The sequence below is a fragment of the Girardinichthys multiradiatus genome, chromosome 24 (genome assembly GCF_021462225.1).
Source record: "Girardinichthys multiradiatus isolate DD_20200921_A chromosome 24, DD_fGirMul_XY1, whole genome shotgun sequence".
Taxonomy (NCBI): domain Eukaryota; kingdom Metazoa; phylum Chordata; class Actinopteri; order Cyprinodontiformes; family Goodeidae; genus Girardinichthys; species Girardinichthys multiradiatus.
Window position 1 is genome coordinate 9,745,747 of NC_061816.1, and position 27,089 is coordinate 9,772,835.

The 27,089-nt window shown below is 40.2% G+C and overlaps 1 protein-coding gene across 1 annotated transcript in view; it reads right to left on the bottom strand.

Annotated features, from left to right (window-relative positions):
* The window catches only part of ptgfrnb (prostaglandin F2 receptor inhibitor b), a 68,483-nt gene extending 44,272 nt beyond the window's left edge, over positions 1-24,211 (bottom strand). Inside the window, exons 1-5 of the mRNA XM_047355668.1 lie at positions 23,814-24,211; positions 16,807-16,919; positions 16,348-16,606; positions 8,123-8,530; positions 4,181-4,606 (exon numbers count right to left, since the gene is read on the bottom strand). Coding sequence (XP_047211624.1) covers positions 4,181-4,606; positions 8,123-8,530; positions 16,348-16,606; positions 16,807-16,919; positions 23,814-23,859 — 1,252 coding nt within the window. The 5' untranslated portion in view covers positions 23,860-24,211. The remainder of the gene's footprint in view (positions 1-4,180; positions 4,607-8,122; positions 8,531-16,347; positions 16,607-16,806; positions 16,920-23,813) is intronic.
* Positions 24,212-27,089: the final 2,878 nt, after the last annotated feature.

Consider the following 27,089-nt stretch of genomic DNA (forward strand, 5'->3'; position numbering starts at 1 on the left):
AGGGCAAAGTGAGGGGCAGACATCCAGCAAAGGTCGCGGGGTCCGGGACCTGAACCTCTGACAGTTGCATCTAGGACTATAGCCTCTGCCCATGATTGCACGCTTAACCCCTACACCACCAGCACCGCGCCCAGACTACTAGTATTCTGAATAGCTGCAGCAAAATGATTGAGCCGTATGTAAAAACCCTGCAAGAGTTTAAGGAAAATTTGGCTCAGATTCCCACATTCCCACATCTAGCATTTTCCAAGAAAAGCAGAAGTTAAAAGCTAAACTGTTCAGCCTTGCTGTCATCTGCTGAAAGTCTTGCTTTCTCCCACAGGCATCTTAACATGCCATAGAAAATAGAGCTTCATCGCCATGCTTCCTCAGACGACAAAAACAACTTACTTAGACTGAAAATGGCTAACTTCGGGTCTTCACTCATTCACAGCTGCCAGACCTCCTTAAAACCGTTTCTAGTGCTCAACACATTCAAGCTCTGAAAAGCGTAACCGACCCTGTGTGGTTTCGAGTTCTGTGGGCTTATATTGGTTTAAATTGAGTCTTTCTGTTTAGCTGCTACACCAAAAGCTATTTTATTTTATTTATTAATAAAATTGAGCTTTCTATGAGAAGCTTTGAGTATTTTCACAAACTGTCTTAAGCTCAAGTTTTTAACTTGTTTCATTTATCTGATTTAGTGAACTTTAGCAGACTTTTATTCCACCAGTTTCATTGGAGAATATGAAAGATTAATAGTTTCACAGGGTTTTAATAAATATTTAATTCCAGGGAAGATATAAAAAAGCTACAAAATAGTGAGAAAAGAACTATAGACTAAAACTACACCCAGCACAACTGAGCAAGAAATACAATAACCCACTTTTGATTATGACTGTATTAATGAGAAGCAAACATTCAGCCCTCAACAGTTATAATGTTGGAAGCAAAAACAAATGAACAGGTATATAAAATAAAGCAACTTCTAAAATGTGCAAATTGTGATGCCTGGACAACTGGGTCAATGCGTCTCCAAAACTACAGTTCTTGTTGGATTTTCCCAGCCTGCAGCCTGAAACAATGTCCACTTAAGGCAGATGAGGAGCAAAAATAAAAACAAAACAACAACAACAACAAAAAAAACACACTTTAGCTCAAATAGCTGGAAAAAATAAATCCTGTTGATTTGTATGAAAGAAAAGTGTTATCTTTTAGCAGTTAAATGACCGCACCCAGTTTGCATTTACGGTTCCAGAATTGTTTAACAAACAAAAACGACTACAAATTGTAGATTTTGCACCATTAGCCCCAAGTCAAACTAATAATCTGTTAGATTTTATAGAAAAACAAGCCTGAGACATGGAGGTTCTTATGACCTGCAAGGCTTCCAGCATGACTTACTGACAGCATAGGTTTCCAGCAGAGACAGAGTCTCAAAACTGAAAAAAACATTAAATCATACAATTCCTTAATTTAAAGTCCTGCAGGTCAGCTGGCTGAAAGAAGGCTACAAGACATTCCCGTTGCCAAGAAGAAACACAAATATGGCTGTCCGTAAAAATTTCCAGTTGCAAAAAACACCCAAAAGTCACTCATGGTGTTGAAACCACGAGAGCCCACAGCTCTAAAGCTATGAGCAGAACAGACAGCCAGACTATTTCACTCGCTAATATCAGCTTGTTATATGTGTGTTAGCTTTAAATCTCCAATTTAAAACTATGGTATTTTTACTGAAAGTTATCATACTGTGAAAATCACACACCAGTAATTCCCCACCTTATGCCTCATAGGATCTTTAGAGGTCTAGCAGAGTCCAAAACCCAACTGGTCAGAGCTAATTAACCAACATTAAAGCACAATGGTGGAGGGGTGATGATGTGGGTTTTTTTGGCTACCACAGACACTGGGCACTTTGCAATAATTAGGTCAGAAAGTATTTACTAGTCCAATGTGATCCCATCAAAAACCTACAGATGAAAACTGGTCCAAACTGGGTAATCAGTGGGAAAACAATCCTAAATAGAGCAAGAAATCAGACAGAATAGCTGAAAGTCCCACTTGTTTAGGCCCAACCGGACAAATACACCAACTATAAAAAGTGAGGTGGTGGAGGGGTAATAAGGTGAGTTTGTTTGGCAGACAAAGGACCTGGACACCTTGCAGTTACTAAAAACAATGATAAACTCTTCTGTATACAAAAGTACAAAGATAAATGTGAGACCATCTGTCTGAAGCCAAAGCTCGGCCCAGGCTGGGTCATCGACAGGAAATGATCCGAACATCGGAAAATCTTAAACAGAACGGCTAAAACACACAACTGTTCAAAGCCAATCTAGCTACGTTTTGCAGCCAGATTCATAATAACAATTAGAAAAGAAATAAAATGGCGTAAATAATAACATCAACCTAATTTGCACAGCTTTATAGGTAAATAACATGTTGCCAGAGTGTCCACAAAGCATAATTTTCCTGGTTTCCTTTTGACGTCAGCGTTATCTGGCATCCAAATTCATCCAAATTCCATGGAGAGGAAATATGAGATGTTTTTGATCTGAGCTGACAATACTGCAGCCAAGAAGCACAAAAAACAAACTGGACTGCATAAATATAGTTTTGTTCTCTTCAGGCCAGGCGCTTCACCCAAATGAGACAGAGACAAAAAGACTAATGCCACTTTGCTAAAATAATAGGGTAAAAGTTAACACGAGAATTCCCCAAACCAGTAAACGTGGTAAAGTAGCCGAGTTGAGAAGAGTGATTATGTAAGAAGCATTTCTTCATTAAAGTCAGATTATTCTGTTATTTTATAGTCTGCTGTGATGCCGAAAGGTTGACAAGAGGAAGTGATACCACAGACAGGTTTGTATTGACTTGTGTGATACACACAAGTCAATACAAACCTGAGTTTATAATCATTTCTTTTTAGGGCTTGGCATTGTCAACGATGCTGTTGGTGTAATAACTAAGAAATGTATTTCTTTTTAGTCCCTGAGTTGATCATGAACTCCTCCTTAACATTCTAGACTGGAACGTGAGGCCAGCTGTCCAGCAGTTGAAGAATGGTTCAAACTGGGCAAATCTACAATGGTTGAAAAAGAAAGGTTGTTGTACTGAACCGGTCAAAGTCTAGACCTCAACCTGACCGAAAGGCTGAGGTGGGAAACTATTGTCTGCAAATGTCAGTGAACTGAAAAAATGTTGTGGGACAAAATTTGTCAAAAGCATTTTGTTTTCCATTGAAGCTCTCTTCTCCAAAAGACATTATAAAAAAGCCTTGAAATACAACTTGAATGATGATCTTATTATTTCTATTGTGCATATTTAATTCCATCAACTAATTGCCCTCACACATTATCTTGCCAGAAAGCCGTTACTTCGTGTAAAAAGAAAAGAAAATACAGCCTAATGTTGGAATTCAAACAGAAAGAATGAAATCTGAAACAAGAAACCTCCAGACAGTGAGACCACCCTCCATGCTGGTAATTGATTGCTGCGTCGACTGTGTTTGACATCGCTGCTCTTGAAGGCAGGATCAGAGCATCGCACGCACACACTGTCATACACATTAACAGCTCACCCAGAGGTAGCAGACAGCAGGAAAGCCATGACTAATCAATCGTCCGCGCAGCGGGAGTCGACAGGGTGACTGGAGGATTAAAGAGTTTCCCCTTGAGATTCTACAGTCGCATGCAGCTCTGTTGCACATCCACATACTAAGAAACAGTACGGATGCAACATGCATCGACCCCTTTGAAGTTACTGTACGCTTGCTTCAATGTGACCTCCATCTTTTATATGAAACAGAAAATAAACAGTGAGATAACCTTAGAATAACTGATGGAAATAATGATCGTAGTCTCACCAATGACCACAGCAATACCATGAAAGCTCTGAGTCTGTGCCATAATTTAAAGCCCACAAATCAAGCTGTGCATCTCATTAAATATTAATTTTGCTCTAGGATTCTGAAGCTAAGAGAGAAACACTTTCAGAATACATTCATTAGCACAATTTTCAGATCATTTGCGGAGGTCCTTAATTCTCTTCCTGATATCTTGGTTTACTTCGTTAGACTTTGCCCATGTCACACAACAAAGCAGTGCATTTGAGGTGTTGCCTTAAAATACATCCATAGGTGTACTTGTTGACATAATCTCCTTTCCCATATCGTTTACAGCAGTAAAAATATGGCACTTACTGGTTTCTGAGACTTTCACAGTCACAGGGTTGGACATCTTCTCAGCCGCCAGGTGCCACCTCCCTCCTCCTCCAGTGCTGCGTCCTCCTTTCTCGATAAAGGCTCGGACCCGGCAGGTGTAAATCCCTCCGTCCTCGCCGCTTACCCCCCTCACCCCTAGCCTGTACTCCCCGCCTCCGGTCCTCTCCAGGGTCGCCTGCCCTCGCTTTTCCTGCGCTCCGTTCGAAGATGTGTTGGAGATAACCAACCCACTGTGGTCCATAGTGATGATTTCACGGCCATCAGCCAGCCAGGTCATTTCCAGGGAGAGCACTGGCAGGTTGTCAGCAAAAACGTAGCAGAAAAGGGTCAGCATGTTTCCGGGAGAAAGTAGCACAGAAGGGGAGGACGAAGAGGAAGATGAAGCTTTCACGTTGAGGAAATGGCCTTAGGACAAAAGACAACAACAGAATCCATTTTAAAGTTGCACAAAACTGATTTTTTTTGCACACAGATGAAATTAAGCAATGCACTGATTAGCAAGTGTTAAGATAAGCAGTCAAAGGACAAGGTGAAAAACAATATAATAACTTCACAATCTTTAGGTTTTAACAAGTAAAAGATGGAAACATTCTGCTTATACTTTTTTCCAATCAAATGCTACATACACTGCTAGCATTATGAAAGTGCAGGTCACTGGGCTGAGTAGGTTGCATAGTGCTAAAAAAGGAGGCTCTTTGCCAGCATTATGGTAGCCGTGTGGCTAGCTGAGCGAGTAGCATAGTGGTAAATTAACATTTTAGCTGGACCTGTTTTCTAGCATTATGATTGTCGAGCTACTGAGTAGCAACCTTCTCCTAAATTAAGTAAAATTTTAGGAGGCTCTCTGCTACGGTAGCTGAGTCAGTTGCTGATATGCTAGCTGAGTGGCTAGCATAAATCTCAATTCAGTTGGAGAATATGTGCTCTCCTTCCTAGCGTCATTGAAGCTGTTGCTTGTTGAGTGAATAGCATAGCAATAAACCAGTTATATTTTAGAAGCCCAGAAGTAGCTGAGTGACTATCATGGTGATTTGCTTAGTGCAAAATCATTTCTAAACAGCTTTCTTTGCCATGGTAGTGGATTTGCTACATTTCTGGAGGCTTACTTTGCTAGCATTATGGTAGCTTTGTCTCTAGCTAGCTTAGTGCTAAACTGAGTTACTTTTAAGGAGGCTTTTTGTTAACATCATGGAAGCTAGATGGCTAGCACGGTGCCTAAATCAGATTTTATGAGGCTGTCCTTGCTAACATTATGATGGCTAAATCAAAACTATACTGCAAACTTCAATTCTACTTGTTTGTCAAGTAATTTTACGAAACAAAAATGACGAGACTTGATCTTTGAATCTGCTTTAAAAATAGAGCAAAATATCCAACTGGGAACCAAAGGAAGAAGGGCAGACTTTCCCCTTCCCTAGACATTCTTTCAGTAAAGATGCTAAAGATGACATTTACAGTCCTATCCAATGATTAAAAAAGGGCAGGTATATTAAAAATGTCAGTCTTTCCCATGTATCAGGGGTTTAAATATCGTCTCCGGTAGCAACATCAACAGAGGTAATCTGTGTGGTGTCTGGAAAAGGACAAAAGGGACAAAGCAGACTCTGTTTGTCTTTTCTCATCCTTTTTACCAAAGCCAGTAAATCAATACGAAGTGACTGGGGCACAATGGTTGCGAGTCCCAGACCTGTGTGTGCTGTTCATGTTTGGTTTCATTACAAACCCCTGGGTGCTCTCCAGCACTTAAGAGGATATGGTAACCTAGAGAGATAGAAGATATGGTCTCCACAGCAACTTCAATGAATGACCGAGTCTAGCAGGGCCTCTGTGTAGACAGGATAAGGCAGACAGAAGGCCAGTTTAGGGTCATGAACCTCCTGGGAGAGAGCAAGATGGAGAGTAGAGAGAGACTCGATGAAGAGGATCCCTTAAAAACAAAGAGCCACACAGTAGGCGGAGAACTCTCCCACGTCCCTTGCTCTTCTCACACTTCTTGTCTTCCAATATAACCACATTTCCGACTCATTAGTACAAAAATCCCTTCCTACACATGGCAACCTTAAATGAAGAGCAGGATCTGAAGAATAGAGATCATGGTAACACATGTGCCTCATTCTGAGGATTTTTAAAGACATCATTTGAAGACAAGATACCAGCCAGCTTTGATCTGTTTTAAGTAACAGAACTAAAAGGTATTCAGATTTTAAGCGAAGGACAAATGGAGTCCAGGGAGTGCAAAAAAGCACAGAGCATCAAGGGACCGACCTGTAGGAATTGATTTTTTTCCACTAGGCAATCGGGCTTGTGAGCAATGGACACTACGAGTCACCTTTTTCTAGATGAAATGCCATTTGACACAGAATGATTCTGCACAACGCCATTCAAGCTTGTTACAAATTAACTCTCCCTTTCTTTGAGCTCCTTCAGTACTCTTCTTTCACCCCACAGAGAAACAATATGAGGATCCCTTGCATTAACGCCAACATATGGTGCTCTAACAATCCCAGCAAATAGATTACTTCTACACTGAGCAGCAGGGAGCCAAAATTAACAACAAGGTGGAAGTATGAGAAAAATACAGAACTTTCTTCAACTAGATTATTACTGCATTTACAGCTCTGGACAAACAAAGCTGTAGTGAAGGACAAAGTTAATCATATATAGATACTTTGTTTTTCTTACAAAATTAGAAGAAAAAAAAACACAGTGCCTTGCAGGAATACCCACAACTTTCACATTTTCTCATTTAATTAACGCACAAATATGCATATTTTTTTAGGGATGCACGGATATGAAAATATGGACCCCAATAACTGATATTTATTGACATATATATAATATATATACCCTTTCGACACTATGATAATCAACTCATGTTAATACCAATATCTCATGCATCCCTAGTTTTTAAAAGGATTTCTCTAATAAAAATCTGAAAAGTGTGGTGTTCATTTGTGTTTAGCATCTATGAGTCAATAATTTTCTGACTTGTTCCTGACTGCAACTGCACCTATAAGTCTTTAGGGGATGTTTGACCATATGTCTTTGCAAACTAGCGCAGGTTCAGGCAGTTTGGACAGAGAGTGCAAGTGAACATCAAAACGTTTTGCCTTTCTTTAGTCTTCTTCATTGGATTTAGGAAAGGATTTTGACTGGGCAATTCTAACACAGAATGACGCATTGACCATTAAACCTCTCTATTGTACCTGTTGCTGTCTGTTTAGAAAAGTTCTCCTGTCTGCCCCAATGTCCAGTTTTTTGCAATTTCCAACTGGTTTTCTATCAGGGTTGACCTGTATTTAGCTTTATCCATCTTCTAATTTCTCTGATTTTTGCACAACTACTGACTGTTCTTAAACCCAAGCTGTGGATCTCTATAGCTCCTTCAGAGGGACCATTATTATTTAATTTGCTTTCCACTTCACAATTATTCACTACTGTGTGCTGCTTTGTCTCACAAAAGCCCAATAAAATACATTAAGGTTTGTGGTTGTAACATGACAAAATGTAAAAGTTCTAAGGTTTTGAACACTTGAATGCATTATGCATGCAAAATTTAAATATCTGAAAGAAATGCATCTAAATTATACAAGTAAAAATTGCCTCAAAAGAGCAAACTGATGATACTCACGGCATTTCTCTGTTGTGCAGAAACAGGCATCTTTTCTTTTCACACATTTCTCCCATTTGTTAAAGCCTGCTGCTTATATTACCCACATGCAGCCTGACTGCCAACATTTGGGAATGAAATTCTAACACAAATTGTTTCTAATGTAACCTAAAGCCTGAAGCTGTGATTAGGAAGCAGTTGCAAAGCTCACTTTTTAAACAAGAAACCATTTCAGATTCCATACTCAGTAGTTTACTGATAAAAAGACAGATTTAAAAACATCACAAGGCAAACATGGGATATTTTCTTACCTGTAGGAGTGACAGTAACTGTCCCCATCTCTTTTGTGATCTCCACAATCTTTGTCCACTTCCCTCCACTTTCATGCGTCCATTCAGTCCCGTTACATTCATAAGTTCCTTGATCAGACGTGGTGACTCTGGAAATCACCAGCTCGAACAAGCCAATCCTGCCAGGAACCAACCGAAGGCCGCCGTCCAAGTAACGGCGAGTGAACTTCGAACCTGTGACGACGTCTCCCTGAGGACCAAACGTGAGAATTTCCTCAGAAGCGGTGCCCTTTTTCACCAACCAGGTGATGGACAGGTAGGTGGGGTAGTTCAGTTCCCGAGTGACGTTGCAGGAGAGTGTGAGGTCGTTTCCCTCTAGAACGACTGGAGGTGGAGTCTGGGGGGACACCTTGAGGGTTTTGGGTATAACTAATGAGAAAAACAGAAAGACAACATTTTATAAATAATGAGACGATTGGTAACAAGATAAAATACACCAAAACACATAGTGCAAGCAAAAAGGTCATCTTCCATGGTCTTCCTAACACTCTGACCAGCTTCCATGACCCAGAGCATGATGCTGCCATCACCACGTTCCAACATGTGGCTGATTTCTTCAGGCTTTTAGTTTTCCTCTACACAACCCTTAACATTCAGTTTTGGAACCTTCCTTACGTGTTTCCTGGTTCCCCTACATGGCCTGAGGCAAATTAGAAACACCAAGTCTTACGGCTTTCATCTTGACACTCTTCCAGCGGTTACAGCTACACATCTCTCTTGTTGACAGATTATCCCAACTAAGCTGTGATGACCCCTTTTTGATGGGTTTTTCCACCATTATAACTTATACCTTTTACCACATTATGGGAAAATATAAAGACATTTACAATTGAACCCCTTCTGGGTTAATTGAATTGTCATGCCTCTTTTGAATTTTATTTTTGCTAAGGGTGTATTTAAGCAAACGATAACAGGTATTTCAGAAGTAAAACGTTTCTAGAAACATGTGTATGTTTGTTATGTACTTTGAAACTGAAGTTTAAAATGCAATTTTATACAAAAGAAAAAAAACACAGGTAAGAAAAATATTGATGTAAAATAATTCTATGGCAATCTCACAAATCAATTTTTGTGTCCCTAAGGGCAACGTGGAAGAATCTATTCACAAAGTGCTTTATACAAATAATAAAAATTGATTAGATTCATTCTGCTGCATTTTTTTTAGCGTTCCTGGCTCAGATAATACTTCCCCTTAAAAAATGTGTTCCAATTTTCATATAAAAAGGTTTTTTGTCCTAAAAAAAATTTAAAATGAAGTATAGTTAAAAACAGAGAGAAACCACTAGGGTAAACCTGGCATTTAAGCAGTACTTCAGGTAAAACTTTAAAAGAAACTACATAAAATGTTCATTATATTCTAGATGAAACATGAGCTTCAGGTCAAGCTAAACTAAAGGTTAATAACTGACCATTCAGCCATTAAAGTGACACATTAACTGGGTGGAGCAACAAAATCAAACTGTGATGATGACGACCACACAGATTTTTACATCATTAAACAGCTCTCCTTTAAACTTAAGGTGATTTAAATTTACCTTGTGGGAAAGGACAATGAATGAAGAAATAGTTAAAGTTTTGCTGGTAAATTTACAAACTGTAAATTGAACAAGGCCACTGCCTAAAGCAAAAACAAAGTAAACCAACAGCTTCAGGTTTAGGCAGTAAATTTCTGATTGCATGTGTAACATGAAACACACCCAGGGGAGTGTTCAGGTAACCCAATAAACTCTCCCTTTCACTGTCAAACAAGAGAGTCAGTTCTCATGCTTTTATTGTTTGGAATCTGAAGCTAAATGTGACGTCGGAGCAGGTTTCAACAAGGCGGCCTTTACCTCTGCTGAGTCCATTTTCTTACTGAAACCAAGAACATGACTCACTGTGAGGAGTCTAAAATAAAAACTGGGGGTGTTTTTCCTTTATGACGGTTTTCAGTTGAATCCACATCTCATCTTTTCACAACAGGGAAGGTGAAGGAACAGATGGATGTGTCGATGATCAGAATGGGAGCAGCGGGGATATGGGGGGGTTAATAATGCTGAATGGTAACCTCACAGTAGGGTTTGTATGTCTGCACACAGGTTCTGCTTCATTATCTCCACCAACATATTTAGATATTTAACATACTATGTTACAAATACAGAAGCAAATCACTTATCTGAACCCGATCCTCTTTTGTTTATTTAACACTAACAAAACTACGTCATATCTAATTTAGAGAAGTCAGTAAAACTATCTTTTAGTGAGAGCATTTTCTCATTTATGGCTGTTTTCAGTATTCCTGGCAATTTTCAGTGAAGAAGAATCAAAGCCATTTCTGAAAATGGGGGCCTAGAACTGGGTCACTTTCACTTTGAGAGTTTTCATCTTCAACCAGACATGCTTCGACATGTCTGGTTTTAAAAAGGACATACATTTAATGCATTAATCACAGAACGCATTGTTTGCTTCACAAAAAGACAACTGTTAAACTGAAGTATGTCAAATGAATGTGAAAGCAGTTATTGACAACAGAAAAAAAGATAGTTTGTTGTCCCAGGGTTATTAAACAACTTGTAATCTTGGATTTGGGTGAAAAAACAACTCAAAGCGGAGAAGAGTCGACAGCCAGACCACTGAGGTAACTGCGGGTCCTGTTTCTGAGAATAAACTTTGCAAAGTAGCAATTGCTCTCTTTTACTGGTAATTAGCTAGAAGTAGCATAATGTTTTCTAATGTGTCATATGATGACATGTAGCATAAGCCTCACTTTTAAAAGTGCCAAACAGCATGTTTTTAGAGACTTACTGTGGAAAGATGGAAAGATTGCCTATTGAATCTTTACAAGTGAAACTCAAAGTATGTTTTGCAAAATCACTGCATGGCTCCCTAATATGAATGATTACTGTGAGAGCTAATGGGACAGAAACAAGGGCTAAATCCTTGAGAGATCAGGGTAACAATACCTGCACAAATTGCAACCAATATCTGAATGCTTACAGAATATTACTGTTTTCAATAACAGTTTGGGTCACAAGAGGTCATTTCCCAACTCTGGTAAATAAATGGAAGACTGGGCTCACCAACAACCACTATTAAATGCCTGGAAAATCATGCCTTTTTGTTTGGAGACTGTTAATTCTCCAAACCCCTGGGGCCTTAGTCCTCAACGCAGGCTGTTGTGGGTCTGAATCCCAGCCCGCGGACGTTTACTGCATACCCTACCCCCATTATTAAAAAAATGGAAAAACGAAGGCCGCTTGTGCCTAAAAAATACCTTTAACCTTTCTTTTAAATACAAACTTCTCAATTTTGGACACTAAAAGTCAATTAACTAAGGTGGGCTCACCAAAACTGGAATCTATGCATTTGAAAGTAAACCTTCCGTGCTCTGGGAACGTAATCTCTCTGGAAGGTTTTTAGTCAGTATTTCTCTATACTTCTTTACATCAGATTTTTTTCTAATGCCCTTTGTGAGGAACAGGAATGTAATGAGTGTTATCCACTTAAATAAAAATGTTGAGTTAATTTTCTATTAGCTTACTAAGCTTTGTTTCACCAAATTGTACGTTTCTGGAAAGGGCTTTTAAACCTCTTCCATTGGAAAACAAGCCTATTATTCCAACCCTATGAAGGGTTGGATGTGAGATTCGTCTCTAAATTTGTCCAGTTTTAAGCCAATTCCAGTCCTGTTGAAAATGTGCCCAACAAGAGGCAGATGGCTGAGAATAACAAGTACATAGTTGTGCATTGTTGGAATTACACTGATGGCACATTTACATCCCATAAGACAGAGTGCTTTGGATGGATTCAGTTTGAAAACCAAAGGAAAAAAAGTTCACTTTAGATTTTCTGAAGTCCAACTGATCAACTCATCAATTAAACTTAATGTAGACTCATTTGATAATTTAGTGATCGCAATAGAAAGTCGTACTTTCAAACATGACTCCTTGTGCTGAAGATAACTTTTAATGTTATCTGACAACTTTAATACCTGTGCCATCTTGAATCTGACAAGAAATGGAGATCTTACACAATTTCCGTTTCAAAATTCCTGATATTTCATCAACTTGAGAAAGCAATGCTGTCTAGCAGGAAACTAGTTTGATAACAATTTCATTATATGAGAAAAATGAGCCCCTTGGCTTGTTTCTGTCTGATGATCCTTTTTTAAATCCTTCTATTTTGAGATAAAACATGAACATTAACGTCTGGAACCTGTAATCCAATCAGGTGTTGGAAGAGTTTGTAGTTTCTGATTGAAGCTCATGAGCAGGACAAAATATGAGCCTTATTAAGCATAAAGCTTTAGTTATATGCCTTCAGCATCAACAAAAAATTCATCTTCTGAATTTGGCACCAAAATGTTCATTATGTTTTGGGAATCAAACTTGATATTGGAAAAATCACTTTAGCAGTAGTCAAAGATGGTAATGATATATAAGCTTTAAAAGGGAGTCATAAGATGTATCTGTTTAGATGTTTGAGGCATTTTAAAACTGCAAAAGACAGCAGGTCATCAGTAGAGACCAGTTAGAAGTGCCCAGTGATAGGAAAGTAGAGCTGCACTGAGCTGAGTATCTATGGAAAATAACAAGGGTGGAGCAAATAATTGTGTTTTGCTCTGTCAATTAAAATTAGCCTAAAATCCTTTTTCCAACCCCTCAGCAAACTTCACTTCGCTTGTTCTTACATAACCAAACCTCCTCAGGGTAGCAATGGTAGCATTGTGTGTTTGAATCTGACAAGGGTAAAACACAAGCTTCCACTAGTAATCTAATTCATCAAGGCCAAAAGACAAGTATCTTTTGCAGACATCGTCTCCTACCTACACTGAAATCGCTGCACTTGCTAATGCATATGCTTTGCATGTATGCGATGAGCTCTCCCTGCATATAAACATGGCTGCCTTGTTAATTCAGGTCTAAATTTAACAAGGTGTCTGGGGAGCTGTGCTGGGAAGCAGAGAGCAGCTGAACATGATAGTGCATTATGGAGATAACTAACCTGTTGTCTGATTACGCTCTACATCACTTCATCTCTTAAAATTTGGGTTTCCAAGCCAGAAAGCGCCCCGTTCTCCTCCCCCACAAGAGGGCTTTTTGCTTCTTTAGAGAAAATAAACCTATTGAGCTGTGAGGGATTTTGTTTTCAGGCCTGGGTTACCAAACAGAGATCATGTTCCCAATTACCATCAAAACAAATCCACTTAAAACCAAGGGGAAACTGCTGAATAAATGTTTTGTGGTGAGAAAATGACAAACTATGAAAATGAACGCTAAAATAGTCAACTTCGTTAGTGATCTAAGCTTCTGACCAGTTCATTGCAGTTTATCTAAAAAGTTAAAGGCGAAATGCAGCATTAACATGATGCAGGACGAAACGTCTATCCTAAAGTTGACCTAAAATTGTACAAAAGAAAAGCAAGATGCAGTCTAAATGTTGCATTAAAGTAATGCTCTCATGGTGTTTTATATAATTTTATTTTTAAAATTGTAATTTTACATGTAAGGAAAGGTCTGATTACTTACTATTGCGTTGCTAGATCTGCTCAACTGTCTGCTATTTTTGCAGAATGTTCATCCTTTAACTGCTTAACCTGTTGTACAAGTTCAACTAAAACTGTGCAGGAATGATGAGTAAAATATTCAGTCTCAAAGAACTTGATTATTTATTGATTCATCCATTGTCTCCCCTCTTATCCGAGATGCTAGCAGATAAACACTCTCCAGCTCAATCCGAGAGGTTCCCGGGCCAGAAAGGTTATAACAGCAGGTTTTGGGTTCCCCCCCAGACAGAAATGCCTGGAAAAGCCTTGAAAGGAAGATGCATACGTGAGTCCAAACTGCACCGGGAATAAATTTGTGCTGAGAATGCAGACTAAGACAAGGGGTGGCTGAAAATAAATGCCCGCCACACTTGTCAGATTTCCACCAGGGAAAACTTTGTGTTGGTCTATCACATAAAATCCCAATACATACTGTAGTTGCAACGTAATAAAATGTGAAAAGGTTCGAGAGCTATGAATACTTTTCTCTATGGCCTCATGGAAGAACAAATGACTTCATGGTGATGTTTATGGAGAACTTGTCCCAACTTTGTGTTTGAGCCTAAAATGTGCTCCATCGTAAACCTTGCTAAAGGAAATAATGTGCAGCTCAAAATATGCTGCCCTGTAGCCAACATTTTGCCGTCGGATGAGGAAGTACGAGTTGATCTGTGGGATCAGGCAGGGTGAGATCATATCAATCCATCTTTGAGTTGCAAATAGTAATCAAAAAAAAAAAAAAAAAGTACTTTCCACGGGGTAAATGTTACTGAACCGGATTGTTGCCATCGTACACTGGTTGGTAATACTTCCTCTCAGTTGCACTGGTGTTGAACAGCAGTTCCCTTTATAATAAATACAAATAAACTGGGGCCAATCTGCTTTATCATCTTCTCGTTTTTTGAGAAGCAACTTCCCAAAATCTCTTTAAACATGAAAAATAACTTTTTACTACTTCCTCTATATTCGTTTTTAGGTAAATATCATTAAATAAATTAGCTGTTTTACATTAAAGCGTAAATCTTATCAGAAGTGAGTTGCCTTTCCCAGGTTGCTTTTATATTTCTGCACTTTAAGCTCAAAGTTGCACTTTCATCTCAATGACACCTTTTACAGAAGCTGTAGCTCTCAAGCACACCCAAACAAAAACTGCACAATTTTAACTAAATTTTTGACTAAAGACTTGGTTGGAGTCCAATACCAGCTTAAACATCTGCAAGTCTTAAGAAAATAACAGGCCGCCATGTTATGTGATGGCCTACACGTTTCAGGGCCGAGACCGCTGACTTGACAGATATCTAGCAGACAGTCAGTGACAGGGTAAGCCACAAAATATCACTGCTAAAGAAGCTGGCTGCTCACAGAGAGCTGTATGCAAGTATGATAATGTTAAGTTTAGTGGAAGGAAAAAGTCTGTTAGATGATGTACACAAGCAGCAGATATAACCAAAGCTAACCAAAGTTTGTGAACATGGAGGGATGGCTTTAGATATTATGGAGGGACAAAATTGCTAGTCGCACCAACCAGTACAAACTGGTATTGAATAACTTTTGTTTTAGGTGATGTCAGGGGGGCTGACTGATCTTTAATGACCTACTCTTAAACATTTATTAATATCTTTATAACTAAAGCAAAGCAGCACTAACGTAGCACAAACGTTTGTTAGTCTTACAGAACTTGGGGCAGATAAACACCAGAGCTAGCACTATTACATCAACCTGGGCTTCCTGAAAAACTCAGCAGAACCACAGGCTGAGCGTCTGTATGCCACACTTCACTGATGCAGAAATTCATGCAAAAGGAGCCCCACCAAGTACTGAATGGCTACACTGTAGAGTACAAGGACATACGTCTTCGAAGTCAAATAATGCTTTTCTATTGTTGTTATGTAATATTTTCAATTAACTGAGACACAGAGTATAGCTGTAAGCCAAATAATTAAGATAAATCACTATAATGAAGTTAATAAAAAAAAAGAAACTTTTTAATGCTACTGTAATTAATTGAAAAGAACCTGAGTGCACTTAAGTGATGTTACTTTTTTTTTAAAATGAAGCAATATTTAAAAAAATTGAAGCTGCTCAGCTGTTGTGAAGGCGAAATACTTTATTTGTAGATTAGATGATGTGCATTTCTACCATTTTACATGCTTGAGAGAAACTTACGCAAAGCTACTTACAGAGCTTACTGTATGACACAGCTTCGTCCAAAATCTACAACACCTTTTCAGCCACACAGCGTCATTTATATTCTCTCCAAATCTCCATCTCCCTGGCTCTAATTTGACACAAGCCAAGTACTCCCACCTGACATCTGCTCCCCACCACCAGAGGGTGTGTGCCGAGTGTCTGTATGCAAGCCAGTAATTGTCTAAAACCAGCACTCGGTGTGTGTGTGTGTGTGTGTGCAGGAAGATATAAATAGATGGTTAGTGGAGCTTTACTAAGGAGTGGAGAAAGCTGCTAAATGAACCAACACAGCCATATGAGGAAGAAAACAATCACTGTGAAAAGCCTATTGTGAAACATGGTGGTGGCAGCATCGTGATGTGGGAATGCTTTGACAGGGGAGTTGGTTGGTCAGAGTTGATTGGAAAAATGCTGCTGTCACAACCACAGCGAAGCACAGCTACATTTGATCTCCCATCTCTTGCCTTCTTACCTTTGAGCTGGACCTGAGCCTCGTAGTTGCCGCTGATGACCGAGTCTGTGCTGGTCGTTCGGCACAAGTAGAAACCAGAGTCCTGCGACTTCACCTCGGCGATCTTCAGCTCCGCCTCGTTGTCCTGCAGCCGCACCACCGAGATGTCGCCGGACGCGACACGCTTGCTGAGCGAAGGGTCTGAGAAACTGGAATCGAATGTGGAGACCATTTTAATCTTTGGTCCTTTTGCATCCCTGGACATCTCCCACTCGAAATCCTGCAGGGCAAAGGGGGGTGAACGGTGATCTTTAGTCTTCATCAAATAAAAAATGGCTGGTACCCTTTAACCAATCACAAAGATTGAAACGATTTTCAAGTCTGTCCACACGATGAATCCTGCATCATCATTGCAGTTGATTATTTCAATGGAGGAAAGACCTCAGAAGATCAAAATTATCGTAATCGCCAGGCCATTACCTGCTCACTAGGTCCTTCATAGTCGTTGACGTCACACCTTATAGAGACCGGCTGACCTTCCACTCTGATTAACGGACCAGGAGACACCGTCACCACACGGGCCGAGCACCCACCTGGAAGCACAGGCAAAATAAAGATCATTTCTTCAGGTATACTTCCTTTATATTTTTAGATTTTGTTGCATAGCAACCATGATATTGGGATTTTAAAATTGATGTGTGAATATATTAACGAGGCAGTGAACAATGTTTAGACACATTTGTTTGGACAAGCTACCAGCATAAATGGTCGTAAAAAGGCCTCAAAGTGTCTCCCTGCACGTCTCAGGTGGAGTTTTGTAATTCAGAGGTAGGCGGATGATGTTTTTGAGACTAATACTCTGTTTCAACATGTACAACAGAAACCAAGACTCACGCGTTTATGGCATGTTGTGACCTGAGCGAAACAGTGACAACGACTCATAAGGATATGATGCAGAAGTTAGCCAAACCTGAATCATTCTTTCTACGCAGCATTGCGTGGAAGCCTGGATACTCCCTCATTTTGTTCTACTTTCCCTCTAAGGACCCAGATTTGGCTGTAATATTTTAAGGTGGCCTTGATTACAAGATCTCCAGGCTTTATGTGCTTGTATTTGACCTTTGGTTGCATTTCTCTGATCTGGTTCCATTGTAGAAAAAAACTGGAGGTAGTTTAAACTTCTACACAATTCAGCCTAAATCTTAATGGCCAAGTTTTATGCCATACACTCACCGGCCCCTTTATTAAGTACACCTTGCTGGACACCTTTTGCCTACACAGCAGCTGGTGATTTGGTGGTTGAGAATCCAGCATGCAATGCTCCTCTTCCACAACTTCCCAAATGTGCTCTATTGGGGATCTTCTGACTGTGGAGGCCATTGGACTACATTATCATGTTCAAGATACCAGTTGGAGATGATTTGAGCTTTGTAACACAGTGCATTATTTTGCTGGACATAGCTGTCAGAAGATGGGCCCACTATGGTCATGAAAATATGGTGAACATCAATACTTAAGCAGCAGGTGTCATTTAAACAATGCTCTGTTGATACTAAAAGGGCCCAACGTGTACCAGTTGATTCAAAGCAGGATGGATCCATGCTTCCATGTTGTTTACACCAAATTCTGATCCTACCATCTGAAGGTTGCAGCTAAATTGGAAAATCAAACAGACCAGCCTGCCCATTCTCCTCCTGCATCAACAGGGCATTTTCTGTTTTGAAAACCCTCAGCCCAGCTTATCTCGCACCAACAACCATGTGTCGCTCAAGGTCCCTTAAATTACCTTTCTTTCCTATTTTGATTCTTCAAAGCATCTTCCCCATGTCTAGATGCCTAAATGCACTGAGTTGCTGACATCTGATTGACCTTATTGGTTTATAGTTGAAAATTAAATCAGTTTTGGTTTAAAATGCCCACATAAAGAGGGCATTATGTGGGCTTATGTGGTGATATAGTCAGTCAAAACTGGAGAGATCATCTCTACTGGAGTTTATGGAAGGGGGCCAGCTGTTATTTCTGTGAGCCTGCAGAGTGTGGGCTTCTTCTGCCTTCAAGGTATCAAGATGCTGTATAATAAAATAAGAAACCTGCTGGGGGTGCCCCATAGCTGAATCGTCTTTAACTTGTAACTCTTTAACCACTGAAAGTTAACATGTGGGTTTCTGAGAAAGCAGCCTGCCTACTGCGTGATTCACACTGGGAAGGAAGCAAATCCTGCAACACTTGGTGGGTTGTGATGTTAAACAATCACAGCAAAAAACCTTTCCAGTGACCTGCTTTTTAAAATATATGGAGTTCAGGCAAAGTCACTCAAACTGATTTTTAACAGCAATTTTAAACCTGAGACCTTGAGCTTGGTTCTCCTGAATGTTGAACACCGGTGAGATCCAGAGATCTGTCTACAACATTCAAGTAAAAGATTGTAGCAGCTTTTGAATGTAGCAAGGGATTTAAAGAGGCCTCAAAAGAAGTTCAAATCTGTCATTCCACTGTACAGTACATAGTCTAAAGGTGGAGGACACTTAAAAGAACTTCCAACATACCCATTCCAGCAAGTTCATCCTGTGAGCAGGCTGCAAGATGCTAAAAGAAGACTCAAAAACTCTAAAATCCTAAAATAATCATCACAGGGACCTACAGCAGCTTCTTGATGCTGTTGATATGAGCATGCATGCCTGTGCAATCAGAAAGGGGCTGCACAAGTGTAACTTTTATAGGAGGTGTGGGACGAGGAAACCTTTTCTCTCTAAGAAAAACATGAAAAAGAGTCTTAAACTGAAATAATTGGACTCCAGAACTGGGGGCATGTTTGGCATAAACTAAATGCAGCATTCCAGGAAAACAACCTCATTCCAACTGTGAAGAATGGAGGTGGGGGTGTTATGGTTTGCTGCAGCAAATAAATCTTCACTCTAACTTATAGGACTACATGGTCAGATGAAACCACACTGGTGCTTTTAGGCCACATTTCAAAAGTTTAACACAGAAATAGTCCAGCATCAAAACAATACCATATCCACAGAAATGCAAGGTGGTGACAGCATTGTGGTCTAGGGTTACATTTATTCAGCAGGAACAAGTATTTTGGTCAGGGTGGGTGAAATCAAGGATCTGAGAAGTGACCAGAAGAGGCCTGTGGAGATGAGATGTCTTCACAACTTGAGGAGATTTGGACATTTTTGGTGTGTCGACTGTTCATTTTCGCTGGAACTCAATTTTTTCCCCAACCTTTTACAGGGAACCGTGTCCCTGGTTTTCGCAGGCATGACCCTGACCTCTGTATGGTGTTCATGGTGCAGATCCACAGACACGTTTCCTCTTTTATCTATTCATATCTGAATTTTCCCTTTTGATCTGAACTGTAAAGCCAAAAAGGAAGTCAATGATTTACTTTCCATTGAAATCATGTGTTAAAGCAAATTTCCTGCATCTTTATCTAGTTCAAGCTCAAATTTATTATGTAGAGTTTTAATCGAGGTACAGTGACAGGTCCAAATTAGGTTTATATTTCTGATTTTAACTGAAGGTTACAGTTACATCAGACTGCTTCTTGGCCTTAAAATTCTCAAAGCCTATTTTCATTAAGCTCGCTTTCTAACTTGTTCTGACAAAAACTGCTTGCTCTACTTTAGCGAATCTTACTGTGAACTGTGCCGCTGGTCTGACCCCAGGGTCATTAAATAAACATAAACAGGGTTGTAAAACCAAGCCAACCATATTATAAACACCTACATTTGAAAACATGCATGTTATAGATTCCTGCAGCTCTACGAGTGCAAAAACCTGATTCCTATTGGTTTCTGTAGACATTTTAACTGAAACTTGGTCAATATTAGTATTTCTTATGCTGATTCTGGGAGAAAAAGTGAGAAAACATGACAGGATCATCAAAATCTGTTTGTTACAGCCTGGATTCAGGCCGTGAGTGACTAAAAATCTGTGCCGATACACTCAGCATGTTTCAGGAGGGAAATTTTACCGTCTGGCAAGGAATTAAAGCAGAAGTCTGACTAACAGGCTTCTTCTTTCTCATGTGAATCTGACTGTATGCATGATATGCTGGCAACCACAAACAGAAACCATCTCATGAGCCAGCATAGGCAAAGAACACGCAGATTAAACACTGTTCACATTATTAAACTTTACATGCTCCAGATCACAGTTGTGGATTCTGCAGGATCTGATACACGCATATGTACAGAAAAGCAAACCGCATGCGTGCTGGCGACATCCGATCATCTTCCCCTGAACTAATTTAAGCCAACTTCCCCCAACCCACGCATGCAAATACATTGGAGAACCCCCTGTGGCCCTCACTGTAATGCTTATCAACATATGGCAACTTCAGCACTCAGGTAGACCAGGGAACAAGTCCCAGTTTGTCACCTTTAGGAAAAACCGGCTGCACGACTGGATTCCAACCAGTGTGAATAAATGATACTGTTCAGCATGTGGGCCAGCTCAGTTAGACTAATAGCTAGCTAAGGGGGCCCTGTCCCCTTACTCTTGATAAATTGGTCTCAAGGAAAATGCAGTCCAATAGGCAAGTGAAAGGTTAGACAGAGAAAAGAACCAAAAACAGGGAGAATATAACAATTACGCATGTCTCACTTTTGACAGTATAGCAACTGAATGTGTAAAAGTGCAGTTTTAACAAGCGTGAAGCTATAATCTCAAATTGTTAGGAGATATTTCCCCAATTTCTGTCTTAAGATTAACTCCCACTGTTATGCTGATGACCTTGTAACTTCAGTAGTTGATGAGTTTATCACCTGACCTCGGTAACTTAAAGCACAACATGGATATTACTTTCGCACATTTTCTTAGTGTGCCCTTACTGACTCCTCTATGACAAAATTCACACTTTATTTTTAATTCAGCATCATTTAAATACACCCAAAACCACAAAAAATTTGTTATTTTTCATTTTCCTTAAGTCAGATTAAATCATTTAACCAAGAATTCAGCATGTCTTGCATTCAGTGCCACTACACTATTAATTCAATTTAAAAATGTTCTTTGTAGCTTATTTCTCTGTCTTGGAGTGATGCTTGTTCCAAGACTAAATATTTTGCTTTATTTCAAGTGTTTTCATTTACATTTTTGATTCAGTATCTTCTAACATGAATTTCAATCAAAAGTGATTTTTTTTCTCCACTGTACTGTACAGTTTTAGTTCACTTCTTCAAAATCTCAAAATCCACAAATGTTTGCAGCCCCTGGCAGCAACAAATTAGGCTACAGGTTTAAAAAGCATTAAATGTAATACCCTTTCTTTAAATTTAGTGCATGTGGAAAATGACTTGAAGGTAATACAGGGGTTGGACAATGTGGGAGGTTTCATGGCTAAATTGGACCAGACTGGTAGCCAGTCTTCATTGATTGCACATTGCACCAGTAAGAGCAGAGTGTGAAGGTTCAATTAGCAGGGTAAGAGCACAGTTTTGCTCAAAATATTGAGATGCACACAACATTAAGGGTGACATACCAGGGTTCAAAAGAGGACAAATTGTTGGTGCACGTCTTGCTGGCAAATCTGTGACCAAGACAGCAAGTCTTTGTGATGTATCAAGAGCCACGGTATTCAGGGTAATGTCAGCATACCACCAAGAAGGATGAACCACATCCAACAGGATTAACTGTGGACGCAAGAGGAAGCTGTCTGAAAGGGATGTTTGGGTGCTAACCCGGATTGTATCCAAAAAACATAAAACCACGGCTGCCTAAATCACGGCAGAATTAAATGTGCACCTCGACTCTCCTGTTTCCACCAGAACTGTCCGTCGGGAGCTCCACAGGGTCAATATACACTGCCGGGCTGCTTTAGCCAAACCTTTGGTCCCTCATGCCAATGCCAAACGTCGGTTTCAATGGTGCAAGGAGCGCAAATCTTGGGCTGTGGACATTGTGAAACATGTATTGTTCTCTGATGAGTCCACCTTTACTGTGTGGAGAAGCCCCAAAGAAGCGTACCACCCAGACTGTTGCATGCCCAGAGTGAAGCATGGGGGTGGATCAGTGATGGTTTGGGCTGCCATATCATGGCATTCCCTTGGCCCAATACTTGTGCTAGATGGGCGCGTCACTGCCAAGGACTACTGAACCATTCTTGAGGACCATGTGCATCCAATGGTTCAAACATTGTATCCTGAAGGCGGTGCCGTGTATCAGGATGAAGATGCACCAATACACACAGCAAGACTGGTGAAATATTGGTTTGATGAACATGAAAGTGAAGTTGAACATCTCCCATGGCCTGCACAGTCACCAGATCTAAATATTATTGAGCCACTTTGGGGTGTTTTGGAGGAGCAAGTCAGGAAACGTTTTCCACCACCAGTATCACGTAGTGACCTGGCCACTATCCTGCAAGAGGAATGGCTTAAAATCCCTCTGACCACTGTGCAGGACTTGTATATGTCATTCCCAAGATGCATTGACGCTGTATTGGCCGCAAAAGGAGGCCCTACACCATACTAATAAATTATTGTGGTCTAAAACCAGGTGTTTCAGTTTCATTGTCCAACCCCTGTACATATGCCTGCCATGGTTTAATTATTCATCTAACATCTTTCAGACATGTATGTGTGCAACCAAACAAGTAAATAAACAAAACATATTTAATAAAAAAAACTTTTCCAATGTCTAACGGTTGACAGTACAATAAAGAAATGTTTAAAAATGTAGTTTAAATGGTTTTGGACCAATAATCTGTCACTAACAACAGAAATCACCCACTTTTCTGCCTTCACACGAAGCATACACTTTGCTGATGACTCTGTAATTTCTGTAGGTGACAAGTTTATCACCTGACTTTGGTTAATTAAAGCACAGGCTGGCTATTAATTCCTGATAATATCTTTACCAGGCTTATTACCTTGTTAATATGATCAAAAGCAAGAAAAAGTAATATTACTGTAATGTTTGTTTCCGTTATTAGTAACATGAATTCAAAGGCTAATGGGATCATTTCACACGGTGTGATAAATTACAGCACCAAACTCCATTTAAGAATATTGCCGTTTTAGATTACTTTCCTATATTAACACACTGCTTGAACTGAACTAAAACTTAATGTTTAGGTTTTGTGTTCTCACTCTTGTTTTCAATTCGGGTACAACAAACTCAGCAAACAACGATAAAACATAAGCAATTTTCACTGTAATTTAGTTGCAGTCTGTGAGTTTTCCCCCCAAAATCTCAAGCAGATACAAGCAGCTAGCAGCAGGTAACAGTGGGGGAAGTTTAAAATTCATAAAATGAAAGGTTCTATTACACTTTTAATGTATGCCGAATCGTCTGGTGGACTGTAATTATGCTGGTTGTATTTTAATTAGTTTATTGCTAACGAATAAGCCGGGCGAAATAGGAAGAAGTATTTAAATTCGCAGATTCCAAAGGGGGGTTCCGAATGACCTCCAGTCTGGCGCAAGCCTTCGGAGTTAATCAGTCATCAACAATTAACAAAAAAAAAAAATTCTTACCGATGAATAAAAGACCAAAGGCGAGTGCAAGGAAACCGAGATCCATGTTCACCTCTCACCTACTCCGCTTTCCTCCTTTTTCCCCCCACGTCCTTTGTCCTGCGTTGGGACAAGAAACACAAATCCCCCCGTGGATGGAGGGTCAAATCCTGATAAAACTCTTGGCGGTCAGTCCGCTGCGCCCCGCACACAGCCCGAGCGGAACCGCAAAACCCCAAAAACAGGCGCACACCGGCGATTTCTAATCCTGAGGAATGTAATCCCAGAGAGAGCGTTCCCACGATTTTCCACGCTCTGACATGACTGAGTTGCTTTAACAAGTGTGGAAACGAAGCCAACACATCCACAGACTAAGGCTGATTGGGAAGGAGGGACAGAGAGAGAAAGAGGGAGAGTGTGGCCGGAAGTTAGGTGAAAATGGAGGAAGCAGAGAGCTCCCAGGTGGAGGTTGTGACAGTTTTCATGACACAACAGAAATTATTACTCAGAGATCATATGATGATGATAAATCACTGTTATGGATCATAACATTATGTGTTGGGATCAAAACGAAAAACAAGAAAAGATTAATAATACCAGATAAAATAACAAGTGATCGTGAAGATTCTCACAGATAAAACTGATATTAAAGTGAAGTTAAAATATAAACGTGTTTATGCATTATTATGTTTTTTGTTGTAATAATGCTTCTTGGCAATGAATCTTATGCCGTCAGAAAGCCTGTTAATTTCCTTAAATGGGGGCCACATTTCTAAAGAAAACGCATCAGTCAATGCCAAACAGCTTTTGGTAGGGGCAGTGTGGTGCTGTGGGCCAGCGTCTTCATCACTTGAAAAACCACGCTTGTCATCACTGGAGGAGATGCTAATGTAGAGAGATTTCAAGCTGAAATTCATCAATCGGTGGCGTTCCCATATCTCCACTTTTATGGACGGAACAGCTATTATATAAGATGTCATTGGCCTTGTAAGTTTAACAAATACACTGTTAAACTGCCAATATGTCTTGTTTCTTCAAACCTCAGTTATCCAATTCAAAAAACAACCCTAACTAAGACTCATCAGCAGAATAAGCTAATGTTTAATGGGTTCAACCCACATTTTGAACTCTGCTGGCCACAAATGCAATTTCCTCACAATTGTGGCACAAATTAAAGGGAAATAAACATGTCTTTAAATGTTATAAGATTTATTGTCAAGAAGTGTTTTTACAACAAAGAAATAATCAACCAAAAACAAATTTCCTTATGTTTTGTGCTGCGTTCAGTTATGTGAGTAGCCAGTACAGTGGCACTGAATGCAAAATGAGCTTCTACAACTCTAGCTGTTCTGCAGAAAACATTGTAGGGCCTTGAAAATATTCCTAATTAGAGATGCACAGAGAAATGGGCTGGTGACCAGAATTAGACCGTTTTAGCATACCTCAGAGCTGTCTATGAAGGTAGCAGTAAGAACCAATTCAAAGAGAGACTGTATTTCTTTTCACATTTGGAGATGCATCTACTGTTCATTTGAGCTGACAGAGAGAGCAAGATTTTATGTAGCTAACAGGAAGACTGAACAGAGTACACCAATCTTGTTTTGTTTTATCCTTTTGGGCTTTCATCTCTGTCTATAATAGGGCATGCTGGGTTGTAAAATGTTAACAGCAGAGTTCAGCTAAGGATATATAAACTATATGTACAGTGAGTTTGGCTGATTTTACAGAAATGTTTGGCTAACAGCTATAAAGCAGAATGATAGGAAGATGGGAGTCTGTTGTCCAAGCCATACTTTCATGTTTCTTTTTCTCTTTGGACCGCCCTTTTTACCAATGACAATGCACTCTTGTTGTCAGTTCCTGTCCTGTGGTTAGGCCCACGCTGCGAATTTATACAGAACCACTGTATAGGCCAAAGTTCATGCCTAAGTAAGTCTCCTTAAAAGCGAAGGAGGAGTTTAGTGTTGCAACCTGAGGGTCAAAGGTCGCTTATCCTATTTATCAAGTGTGTATTTTGTGTGTGGATCTGGTTTCTACATCTTAACATCTGCTGCCACACAGCAAACACAAAGATTGGGCCCCTTTTTGGGTACTCTGGTGTCAGTAATCTAGTAGGTCATGCATTCCTAGCAATATATCTGATTGTACTTTGCCTTTCTTTTATGCACATACTTTCAAAATAGGACACTCAAAGCAATAAACCAAATCTGAAATGTATTTCTGAAAACCAATAGCTTCCTATGTGAAAACAGATTAAAACGAAATGAGGCAAAGCTGAACATTTCATTCATAAGATACATCTGACACACCTGTGCCATGGTTTTGTGCACCAGAAGTCACAGCTGACATGGAGTTAGATTGCCACTTTCTGGCTACATACAAGCTGTGCAACAGTCAAGGCTGATCATTCTCTTTATTTGATTTGTCTTCCAACATTTTCCACCAGTAGTGAGTCTGGACTGCAGACAAGACACTGTATTACCAGCACAATTATTCTTAAAAGCCACTCCTTTGTGATGCATGCATAAAGTGGTCAACGTAACATAGAGACATATTCGTTGTCATCTTCCGCTTTATCCGGGATCAGGTTGCGGGGGCAGCAGACTTAGTAGAGACGCCCAGACTTCCCTCTCCCCAGACACCTTCTTCAGCTCGTCCAGTGGGAGCCCAAGGTGTTCCCAGGCCAGCCAAGAGACATAGTCCCTCCAGCGTGTCCAGGGCTGTTCCCTGAGCCTCCTCCGAGTGGGACGTGCCTGGAACACTTCCCGAGGAAGGCGTCCAGGAGGCATCCGGTATAGATGCCCGAGCCACCTCAACTGGCTCCTCTCGATGTGGAGGAGCAGCGGCTCTACTCAGAGCCCCTCCCGGATGGCCGAGCTCCTCACCCTATCTCTAAGGGAGTGCCCGGCCACACTACGGAGGAAGCTCATTTCAGCCGCTTGTATCCGGGATCTCGTTCTTTCGGTCATGACCCAAAGTTCATGGCCATAGGTGAGAACAGGAACATAGACCAACCGGTAAATAGAGAGCTTTACTTTACAGTGCCCCCATTACTGCGGCAACCGCACCAATCTGTCTGTTGATCTCCCGCTCCATTCTCCCCTCACTTGTAAACAAGACCCCAAGATACTTCAACTCCTCCACTTGAGGCAGGAACTCCTCTCCAACCTGAAGAAGGAAAGCCATATAGAGACGTCTCTAGATAAAACCAAAAAACTGCAGCAAACAAAGCTCTGAAATCACAATTACTAATCTGCATTAAATCAATTAAGTACAGATCCAGCAGTATATCCTGGG